Below are 12,312 nucleotides of genomic sequence, written 5' to 3'. Positions count from 1 at the left end.
GGGAAAGTGCTTATAAAAGATCCCTTGCTCCATAAGACATTTTTTTTTAGCGGGTTTCCTCTGATGACTACGAGTCAAAATTACCAAATGTTTGTTATCCAATAACTTAGCTTAGCAACTGGTTTAACGTGTCCATGTACCACTAGGGTTTCGAACACGCCTATCCCGAGTCCGGCCTCCGATACGATCAGGGGTCTGACTCGGGACAGGGATAATAACTAATGGCTTAGCTTAGTAACTGGTTTAACGTGTCCATGTACCACTAGGGTTTCGAACACGCCTATCCCGAGTCCGGCCTCCGATACGATCAGGGGTCTGACTCGGGACAGGGATAATAACTAATGGCTTAGCTTAGTAACTGGTTTTACGTGTCCATGTACCACTAGGGTTTCGAACACGCCTGTCCCGAGTCCGGCCTCCGATACGATCAGGGGTCTGACTCGGGACAGGGATAATAACTAATGGCTTAGCTTAGTAACTGGTTTAACGTGTCCATGTACCACTAGGGTTTCGAGCACGCCTATCCCGAGTCCGGCCTCCGATAGGATCAGGGGTCTGACTCGGGACAGGGATAATAACTAATGGCTTAGCTTAGTAACTGGTTTAACGTGTCCATGTACCACTAGGGTTTCGGGCACGCCTATCCCGAGTCCGGCCTCCGATACGATCGGGTGTCTGACTCGGGACAGGGTATCCAATAGCCGATGATTAATTCATCGATGTGCTCCAGTGGTGTCGTTAAAACAAAACAAAACAAACAAACTTGTTCATATAAAAGATACCTTGCTACTAATGAAAACATATGTAGCGGGTTTCCTCTCTAAGACTATATAACAAACTTACGAAATGTTTGACATCCAATAGCCGATGATTAATAAATCAATGTGCACTAGGATCCATTAAGCAAAATTAATTCTGTTAAATTTGTATACTATAGGTTTTAATGCGTATTATGTCTTTTTGGAAATATACAGTACAATAGTCTCTCTTACAAAATTTGAACTCTCATACTAAATCATTAGCATTTATTTTATGAGTTCATCATCATCATCATCACCATCACCACCATAATTAATATCATCACCATCATCACCACCGCCGTCATCATCATCTTTATCATCATGATCATCATCATAATCATCGTCATAATCTGTGAAGAAACAACCAATTTATAGCTCGATTAGTTTCTAATATGTATCATACGACACTCGATACTGGATATCATGTTCACCTTTTATAATTCTTTACATTTTAAGTGTGTCTGGAGCTAAGGCGATTCGGATTACAGTTTGTGGGAAGTGCACACATTTACGAGCATGAACAAATATTTTCTCAGGTATTATCCCCAGTGTATGGAATTCATATTGGAAGACAAACATGGCAGGATGCGAACAAATAATGTGGCGATGATTGATTTGAATTCTTTACTGGAACTTCGCAATACTTCCAATGAGCTGTAAATACTTTATAGTAGGCAGCTGCGCACATATACTATTTTGTTTTACGTTGTCTTTTTTCCGTGTCTTTTAATTTCGTTATTTTTACCTACCCTTTATAACAATAATTTTCGTTTCACATAATATATCAGAATAAAAATATAAACATTATTGAGAGTGAAATAAAAGATCACAGGGTTGTACCATTGTTGATGGACATACTTTGAATATCACATATTTTACAAATAAAATAAACACTAGTACTATTTGTCATGTTTATTTGTCAGTATTTACACTTTTATTGGTTATAATGTTAATGATAACTCAATATTGTTGGTGTAAACATAGTTGTTATTATTAACGTTCGTTAATAATGTAGCTGTTAAAGCAATGCATAATGGCAGCTCTTAAGCATGGAAGGTGACACTCTTTTGAGCGTTGGACCATGTCTTGCTCTGACATGAATCTTGCTTTTATCAACTTTAATTATTTCTGGTCCATTTAACATATGTTGTGTTATATTGAAAATGTGGCATATTACAAAGTATAATGTAAATCATTACAATTTGCACATTTTCACCACAGTTCAGTCACTTGGTAAAAATCGTTATTATACCTTACTCTGTGAGAAAGTCCCTTTAACGCATCATCACCAGTTTCGTGAATTGCCAGACCATGACATATTAACGCGGTTAAGGTCGACGAGTTTTGGCATGTATCATCGCGTCCTTTTGCCACACTGTTTGCTTTTCTAATGGTAAGTGTTCACGTACGCGGTGAACTTGGTATTGATTATGGCTTTTTGTATTATAATAATCAATGTTTCTGAACTATCAACACCAGCTCAATAGGGGCTATTCTCACGGATGTGAGGGGGAGGCGATGAAGGGAAACATTTGTTTTTTAACCAGCGAAGACACGTCAAGTAATTTGCAACCATCTATTGAATATAATTTGAATGTAATACGAGCAATGTATTACAAAACCACGAAAAGGAAAGTCAGAGAAAAGATCTCTTCCCAGTGATCATGCTGGAGGAAATTAATTTGATGAGGCGGAATTTATTTTTTTCAATATTCAACAAATTAGATAATTGAACATTTTTACAGTTAGAAATTGCCCAAAACCGATTATGCACAAAAACATTTGGAGTCAAATGAACCCTCTTTCCATTCATAGTCATTTCTGGAATACTAGTATCCCATATTATTATTCTATAAAAGACTAGTCGCCAAAAATGCTAACCACTGACTGATCTACATGATAAAGCTAATCTTCTGTTCATCGCGGACGAAGGATTATATAGATCGGCTTTCCTTATCAAATTAATTTTCTCGGATTATGTAAAAATATAAAGCCGGAGCTATTTTGGTACTTTGCTAAACAGAACCCGCAAAGAATTGTTCTCAAATGTCCCTGTTTAATCTGCCAGCTTTTTCTTGCATCGCGGCTGTATCCCGACCACTTTCACTGGACAAATCTTCTCATACTGTGAGCACTCTGTAATGCAAAATGGTCTCGGCTAACATGTTTATCTCGTTTATCGCTTGTATGGGGTCTACAGTGGTTTGATTCGGCGACAAACCTATCAATATATCTGGCTAGGAAATCAATGCTTTAGGGCGAACATCAGACGGCCAAGGGTTAGAGAGATATTCACGGGCACATCGCTGGTATGTCTGAAGGGAGAGTTTTGGCACCAATGGCGTCATTAGAGAAATGGTCCTCGATATCAAAAACACATTTACGGTAAAATACACATTTGGAGTATGAGGAAGTATAAGTGAAAGGGTCTTTGGGTCGCAGTTTGGTTTGTTTTTAGGAAGAATACATGTGCATGCACACAAATTGCAAGCAGAGAAACCACTAAAATATATTATATTGTGCAATTAACAAATATACGTTTCATATATTGAGCAAATAACAATTATATAATTATTTTAAAATAACAGTTATTAAGTACACGTAACTAAAATACATGTAGTGTTCTTAGCAACTATAAAATATTTTAGGCAAGACGCACTAACATTAGATAAAATACTCACTACAATGAATCGTCTAAATCGGTACCTGTCCAGACTTGCATATTGAACCAAACTTCACATCTCTTGGCAGAGGGAAAGTGTGCTATATTCCTATAAAATAATAATGCATTATAACAGCGGATCTGAGTAGACAATAACAGGTAATGACGTTGATCTAAACTGATGATAGATATAGACATTCACTGTGCACGTAGTGCAGCATTCCAATCGCAAATTACATTATCATCCTCTTGTTGCACTTGTATTTACTGTATCAGCCTATCTTCTGATTCTCTGTGTTAACAACTCTCAGTAATTTAAACTTAACAAAAACATAAATACAGCTACATATTCAAAGCGGTTTTATGTTTCAGTTATCAGTTGTTCTCCTCCACTGTCAACAAAATATAAAAAAAGAATCAAAATAACAAAAAAGATCTGTCATCCTTATGCAATTATTTGACAGCGACAGCCTACAAATCCGTAACATTATAACGTTTTTTATGATAATCAATCACTGAGCCAATCTGCGACAGAGCCTAATAACGGGAGCTGTCTTTCATTAGATGATAGTAAAGAGAGAAAAAAATCATTTACAGATGTCCTAGATATTGTATAACAAAGCATGTAGCACAACAATACAGACAAGCCTGTTTTGTACGTTTTAATATTAAAAAGCATAGCGGCAATGATGTGTTTAATCTGCCTTGAAGACGCGTATACAATAAATACGCCTGGGATTTGTAACTGGCAGGAGCAGCAGTTCAGTGCAAACACACCGAGGTATGAAACCAGCGACCCTTCGTTCATGTGTGTTCCGCCAAATATACCCCTAGCTTCCAGTTCCAGTTTGTTTGCGCTTATATCGTCACCTCTGACTTGTTTATGTCTACATCAACAGGTAGTATACATTTGCTCCATTGATCTTCGTATTTTGTTGGAAGCGGCCAGATTATTTGAACAGCCTTTGGCGTGGCGAAGCCTTGCATTCCCGTGCCATAGGTTTTTACATAATCGTCCACAAAGCGGTTCAAACGGTGATGAAAGTTTAGCCGCCCCAAAGCGTCCTGATGGTTTTTCATCAGTTAAGATGTTGAACTGAGATACTGACAGAAAATGATGTAACATGTCTGTGGTTATAGAAGCACTGAAAGCTCTGAAGGTATGTGTGTGATTGTTTTGTATATATCTAGGTTCCAAAATGTAATATCGGTTTCGAAGAACTTGCTCTTTTTTAGTTCATGTTCTTTTTATGATACAATATACCTGTATTTCATAGTTTATTTTTGTGCGTAATATGAAAATAGCAAAAATATTGTAAAAAATGTCGTTCAGTTCCGTGCCATTGAGTCCATTTTAATACAGTTTGAGACTTCATGTTTCATGGCAATCAGCTAATAATAAACGTAGATGCACATGCTATTTCAGACTGAGATTAAAGGTCGTGGTAATTTATACTCTGGTTGATATAACATTGCTAACCGTGCACCGGCATCGGTAGGGCAGTGGTTAAGCCATCGGACTACAGGCTGGTAGGTACAGGGTTCGCAGCTCGGTACCGGCTCCAACTCAGAGCGAGTTCTTAAGGGCTCAATGGGTAGGTGTAAGGTCACTACACCCTCTTCTCTCTCACTAATCACTAACCAGCTAATCCAGGCAGCCCAGATAGCTGAGGTATGTGCCCAGGACAGCGTCCGTGAACCCTAATTGGATATAAGCACGAAAATGTACGTTGGCACATGCTAACCGTGCGTAACATTGCGACAAAAAACACTAGCTACATCTCCACAGTGGTAAAAGCGCGTTATCACAGTGCATGACATTCATTCTGTTTGTATAATTCTAACTGGTTACGATTTGAGTCTATTAATTTGAACTGTTAGTCTCAGACAGAGCATGGAAGCGATTATGACATTTTATAAATCGTTGCTACAAGTGTCTTTCCGATGGCACTTTTATGAGTATTGGTTCAACATTCTAGGTGAATTTTGATTTGTATGCATAATTGTAGGAAGAATACGTTTATTCTTTTTTTCAAACACTTGACATCACCAGTAGTTTATGTTACCATGGCACTGGGCTAGAGGCAACGTATGATGATTTAAAAAACAAAACAACACCTAGTGCGTTCAGAAAACAAAAACACAAATTTAGCAGTTACCTGTGCCATTAACATGATATGTTGCCTCGTTTGTAACATCTCTAAACGCTATTGGATCCCATACTCATCACATAATCAGTGGCACCGGGTTCATTGAGATGAACAGGGAGGGTTGCCCACATGATCCTGTTTTGAATTATCTATGCTACCTGACTGACGTGTGAAGAGTGCATGGACTCCCACAGTGTTCTGTACGTGCAGTTTGTTGACAGTCATAACACATCTGCACTGACATCTGTCATGGCGATTGACTGCTGTGAGATCGGGTAGCTCGACCTGTCAACAGATATGCATATACTTGTGACTCATGTTCACCCCACCTGAAATAAATACCACTATTTAATTAATTTACCTTTCCAGGAACCCATATTCGGGGTGGGTGGGTGCGCACCAACACCTTTACAAGTGTTATATGGTAACAGACAAATATAAAAGGTGATTACAAAAAGAGGTGTGATGGAGGAGGGGCAGGGCCCATGTGTTCCTGCCTCATATGCCAGTGGTTTAATCCAGCGCTCCCCATCCCGGGCATTTGTATCCACTAGGTGGCGTTTTAAAAATGTAAGGGTCGGTATGTGTCATCCAGAGAAAAATATATTTTGTTTTGTTTTTAGGGTGCAGAAATATGGTCTTGTTTGAATGTTGGGAAGTTGACATTTGCAGCTGTGGAGATTAAAGGCGATGTCACACGATACGAGTGTTTCGTACGAGAATAGCCGACTGCATAGCAACTGAAAAAATAGAAATGTTGTCTTGTTACAATCGGCTATTTTCGTGGCTATTCTCACATGAGGCAATCGTATTGTGTAAAACATTTAGACGTAACCTGTGATTACAGACGTATTTGAAGCAAGACCCTTTTCTTCTTCATTTATCCCCCACCACCAAATAGTGCATGCCTATCCCGTGCTTACATTCACTCTGTGGATGCATGGATAACACGAATATCACTGTCCCATGGGCACATTTCAAGTTCCCTAAACCACAACATGGCACAACACAGACCATAACGCTGGACAGTTGTCAGTGTTTAGAAATTGCTGTGGTTCTAGAATTGAAAGCACATGTGGTGCATTGCTTGAATACTTCACAAACAAATCCACATTTAAAACACGCCTCACATATTTGCACCACCACATGGCGTTTTTTGTCGAAATGTGTGTGAAAGTCGAAGACAATAAATTTTACTAGTGTTTTCTATAATAGAAATGTCGCGATTTCCGTTTATGGTACGTATCAATATGTTGTCTCAATGCACAAGGATGAATAGTTTGTAAAATAATGTTAATATACGAAGGGAAACTCAGCTAATCTCATCACACAATATATGATTTTGTATTTTTTGTTAATATATACTTTTAATGAATGTTGTTAGTCGCATATGCCTTTTGACCTATACACATATTTTTCGTTCCCTACCAGACGTATGCCTTTTGACCTATCTTTGTTTACGAATCACTGTCGCAGAGTATTGTACAATTATTATTTACAAAGGACTCGTTTCCAAAAATGAATATTTATTTGTATTGAAGCATGGTTATATTGACACTGGAAAACCCCCACGAACTTCTTAAACATGTGTATCACTGCACAACTATTGATTTATGACCTGTAATTGAGTTATTAAACCGCAAAGTCAGCACGATACCAGAAGCTAATACTTTTAGTGGGTGTCTGTCAAGAGTTAGTGACAACACGGTGCATTTTAAAGCCACACGAAATGATCGGTCTGATTTCATATTCACAACCTTATCTTGAAAAGGTAGCAAAGCCATGTTTCTGTCATGTGTTATGGAACCAGGCATAACGACATGTTTAATAATAAATGGTTCTTGTTGAAATAGAAATAAGTTCTGTTTCCATGTGCCAAGCCCAAACAAAACAACACTAGAGTAGACTGAACTGAATTGAACTTTTCATACAGTATTACGAAATGATGTTTTAATTAGTTTACCAACAATGCTGTGAACCACTATGCTCTTGTCACCACTCCCTCAGTTTATCTCCCACATTCCATTACAGACAAGAATCAACATTATTGTGTCTCGCTTACTACTGTCACGGTTAGCGCTTGGCCGAGCACAACCCATTGACACTAGCAGCCGATATATCCACACTGGTGTTTGCATTGTATTCCGCCTCGTCGGATCGATGTGCACTCGATGTATCGACTGGTCTCAAGCGGTGTGGAGATGGATGGCTTTCGGAATGCAGTTTGGAGCAAATTGACTCCATTGTGCACCATTCCGCAGAATGCAGTGTGTCACACACTTCCGACGATCAATCAGAGCGCACTCTTTTATTTTTGTCTCTTCCCGTTTGTCATTGATTTCCTCGAGATGAATGTACGGAGAGCATCCTCTGTTCTTGCTGATCTATCCAAAAAGATCGTCCATACGAACGTTGTAATTTGTAACATGTTAAGTGGTCATCTTGGTGCTAAGATTACATGTTCTGTACGTTCTAGTGTAATATTGTAGACTTCTAGTGTCTTTGGACACTAAGGAAACTGGATTAAGTGCACACAGCATGTAGGCACGGGACAGAGCAAAGGCTCACAAGTTAGAATGCAATCTTGAAGCTAAGCCACCTTACAGGCTACGAAACATCACACCTACGTAAGTGAATAGTATGTTGTAGTGCTTTTTGGAAACTATCTGAAAGTTACATAGTATTGTAGTGCTTTTGGGAAAATATCACAAAGTTACATAGCATGTTGTAGTGCTTTTTGGAAACTACCTGAAAGCTACATAGTATATTGGAGTGCTTTTTGGAACTTACCAGAAAGTTGCATAGTATGTTGTAGTGCATTTTAGAAACTAAGGTAAACGGGATTAAATTCATTCAGCGTCTGATAGGAAACAAAATATATGTGTTTCTAGTTTGGTGTTTCAGGACCATGACATTCTTTTTCCATTAAGAATAAATGTATCAAAACATTGAAAATGATGTAGTACAGAACGCATGGATAGTTAGTGGTATATGTCAGTAAAGCAGTAAAGTGCTTAAGTAGTAAATGATGAATTACCAGATTAACGACATTCAGCACTTTAGGGAAATATTTTAGTAATGTTTTTGTTCGGAAATGAAGGATTACCAGGTTATGGACATTCAATATTTAGATACTTTAGCTCTGTATCGTTCTTTGGAAATTTAGTGTACTTGTGTGAGACAAGGTGGCGCTGTATACGAATGAGCTTCTTAGTTATTTAGCAGCAATTAAATAAGACTTATGTTGGAGCTAATGACATTCATGAAAATCAAATAAATTTGGAAGTGCCAGTGGAATTGAATACTTTAGATGAGTAAACTGAATCCTGTTCCTTATAGTTGAGAGTTTCCATTGTAAACTATCTTTGATTTTTGAAAACGAAATTGAGCCCTCTTCTGTATATATAAGAGGTTTTTTTTTTACAAGCATTTAAAAATGTTTTCGATTTTTTAATAACATTTATCAAATTTAGTTTACTTTGATTTTAACCTAAATAAACACATAGTTTTCTCATTTTATTATTCTGAATTTTTCCGCCATCTGTTTGTATGTGCATGTATGTGCATTTTAAGGTCCAATTTTGTATTGTCTGCGACGAAAGTTGTGATAAATAACAAAAAGGTCTGATTCTCTTTAGATTAAATATTCGAGTTTTACCTTTATTTCTACCGTATATTTTTGTTTCGTTTAACTCAAGTTTTCAGAAATAAATGTTATAGAAATTAAAGCCATCATTGCACCCGGTTATAGTCATCTGACCGCCAAGGGGCGGGACGTAGCCCAGTGATAAAGCGCTTGATGCACGGTCGGTGTGGGATCGATCCCCGTCGGTGGGCCCATTGGGCTATTTCTCGTTACAGCCAGTGCACCACGACTGATATATCAAAGGCCGTGGTATGTGCTATCCTGTCTGTGGGAAAGTGACTATAAAAGACTATAGCGGGTTTCCTCTCTATGACAGTCAGAATTACCATATGTTTGACATCCAATCGCCGATGATTAATAAATCAATGTGCTCTAGTGTTGTTGTTAAACAAAACAAACTTTTTTCTGACCGCCTATATGATGTTTCCCTATTTCATGATTCAGTGTGTTGCCTTTATGTCTGCGAAAAGGTTTTGCCCGTGCATGTGTTAAGACATTAAGATCACACAAACTAGTCCCATAATTTCGGAACACACGATGTTCTCAGTAGCTACAAAACCTGAATTGAATACAGAAATTGGATAAACACTTCTTAATACCGTCTACCACAACAGTTCCTGCAATGTACGAATCCACGGCAAACTGTCTTTGTCAATAGCAGAATAATGTGTTAATCATTAATCTGCATTTTCTTTCTCTGAAGGATAAAACAACTAACTTTTCCAAAATCGTCAACTCAGCCGTTCTATACTCGTCTTTTTTATCTTGCTAATATTTTAATTATATGTAGGTCTTGACTGGGATAGGGCATCATATGCATTTTAGGATTTATCCTGACAAAGTATTGATTGGTCTTATATTGTCTTACTACAGCTGTTTTAACCTCTATGTTTTGTGTCTTTCAGCATGCACGTGTACTGACCAGCCTTGCTGATGCTGACCACTCCGTTTCCGTACATCTTTGACCTGCTGATGGCAGAGTTGAAACTCGACCCCATCCTGCAGGCGTTCTGGGAGCGATTCCCGTGTCCCCCGCCATGGAACACGGGTCTCCTGGAGAAGGTCAACTGGACCAGCTGCATGGGACCCGGCATTGGTCGCCAGGTGAAGACACTGATGGTGGACAAATGTAAATATGACATTCAGTTCGAGGATCGTGCGCCGATAGACACCAGCGAGAGGATGACCCACGAGACGTGTACCACTCCCTGCCAGGTGATGATAGCTTTGGCCGGACTCCTGGTGCTCATTGCTGTCCTCACAGCTGTGGTCTTCTTCAAATTCAGGTGAGCATTGCCGTGACGGTACAGTGAGAACTGCCATAACTATTATATAACTACATGTAGATAGATGTAACCTGCTCTATGCACAGGGAAGTTATATGGTGTACGGTGGCCTTACACCGGGAATTAATTTTTGTACTCAACATTTATATCGATAACCCTAAGGTAGTCCAGGGCGGGATGTAACCCAGTGGTAAAGCGCTCGCTTGATGCGCGGTCGGTCTGTGATCGACCCCCGTCGGTGGGCCCATAGGGCTATTTCTTGCTCCAGCCAATGCAACACAACGTATATATCAAAGGCCGTGGTATGTGCTATCCTGTCTATGTGATGATGCATATAAAAGACCCGTTTCTATTAATGGAAAAATGTAGCAGGTTTCCTTTCTTAGACTATGTCAAAATTAACAAATGTTTGACATTCAGTAGCTGATGATTAATAAATCAATGTGCGCTAATGGTGCCCTTAAACAAAACAAACTTTAAATAAGGTAGTCGACTGCACGTAACGCGAAAAAAAAAACCGAAGGCTGTCAGCAGTACAAATCACAAGGGGAGAAGCCACCTCGACCATAGGAAACTGTCATAAAGGCCTTGCGTATTATATTATAGATTCTGACTGGCATTCCAAATTGAAACACGATAATGTATTTTGGCGTTGTGTATAGTTTTGTTTTATTACCTTATAGTTTGGCTTTGTTTTATGCTGGTTTTAACTTGTATTTGTAGCAGATGCGTGTTCAGGTGGGCGGGCGATCGCTTACGCTCTCTAGTCTGACTTTTGAGCCAACCGTTACATGAATGTTATGTGTTAGACGATGATGGTACCAGTCAAATTGTTTGCGAGCACCCGCCCTCCTGTGATTCGGCGTCGCATTTTATCACTCTTAAAAGTAAAAGATCCTTTGGATTTCATTTGTACTATGTGTTGCTATGGCTGCTTTCATTGCATATCTTTCATTTGACCATAACAAAATAATTACAGCTTAATGTTTATATGTTAATCACTAATACATACATACACATAAACATATTTCACTGGCTGTGCCATACAAGGAGAGAACATTAACTTTCCAACATCGATACGTCAAGATGACAGCCGAAAGAGATATTGACCACACCTATTAGTTCATTAAATTTTATTAATCTTGACCCTGTCAGTTTTACAAAAGAGACGAGCTTAATATTGGACAAGACAAAGCTAAAACATGCGAAACCTGACACTTGATATTTTCGATTTCTTTCTTCAAGTAGAATACCTGTCAATTTGGACGAGTTCTTCCCGTTTTCCTCCCACCGTGGATTATCTGGAGCATCTACTGATGACATGCCTTTGATTGATCAGGGGCTCATGCAGACACTGTTAATAAGGTCCAGCGTGACCGGATGAGCTGTTTAAGATAAAAGGTTGATTAAAGCACGTCGCGCCGCCGCCGCTTGGGACTTAATGTTGCTGAATTATGCATGGAGTCGATGGTCATGCTGCAGTCTCGGTGTTGATATACTGTTATGTAGGGTGGGGTCGGTACATTGGGATAATATATACCTGTAAGTCTCTGTGTTGATGTAGGCCTACTGTTATGTAGGGTGGGTCGGTACATTGAGATATTATATACCAGTAAGTCTCCGTGTTGATGTAGGCCTACTGTTATATACCAGTAAGTCTCCGTGTTGATGTAGGCCTACTGTTATATACCAGTAAGTCTCCGTGTTGATGTAGGCCTACTGTTATGTAGGGTGGGTCGGTACATTGAGATATTATATATCAGTAAGT

The 12,312-nt window shown here is 38.9% G+C and overlaps 1 protein-coding gene across 1 annotated transcript in view; it reads left to right on the top strand.

The window, feature by feature from the left end:
• LOC121371464 overlaps window positions 1-12,312 on the top strand; it is a 46,634-nt gene that overhangs the window by 28,454 nt on the left and 5,868 nt on the right. Inside the window, exon 2 of the mRNA XM_041497377.1 lies at window positions 10,164-10,544. Coding sequence (XP_041353311.1) covers window positions 10,192-10,544 — 353 coding nt within the window. The 5' untranslated portion in view covers window positions 10,164-10,191. The remainder of the gene's footprint in view (window positions 1-10,163; window positions 10,545-12,312) is intronic.

This window comes from Gigantopelta aegis, chromosome 4 (assembly GCF_016097555.1).
Source record: "Gigantopelta aegis isolate Gae_Host chromosome 4, Gae_host_genome, whole genome shotgun sequence".
Classification (NCBI taxonomy): Eukaryota; Metazoa; Mollusca; class Gastropoda; order Neomphalida; family Peltospiridae; genus Gigantopelta; species Gigantopelta aegis.
This window is presented reverse-complemented; position numbering and strand designations above follow the sequence as displayed.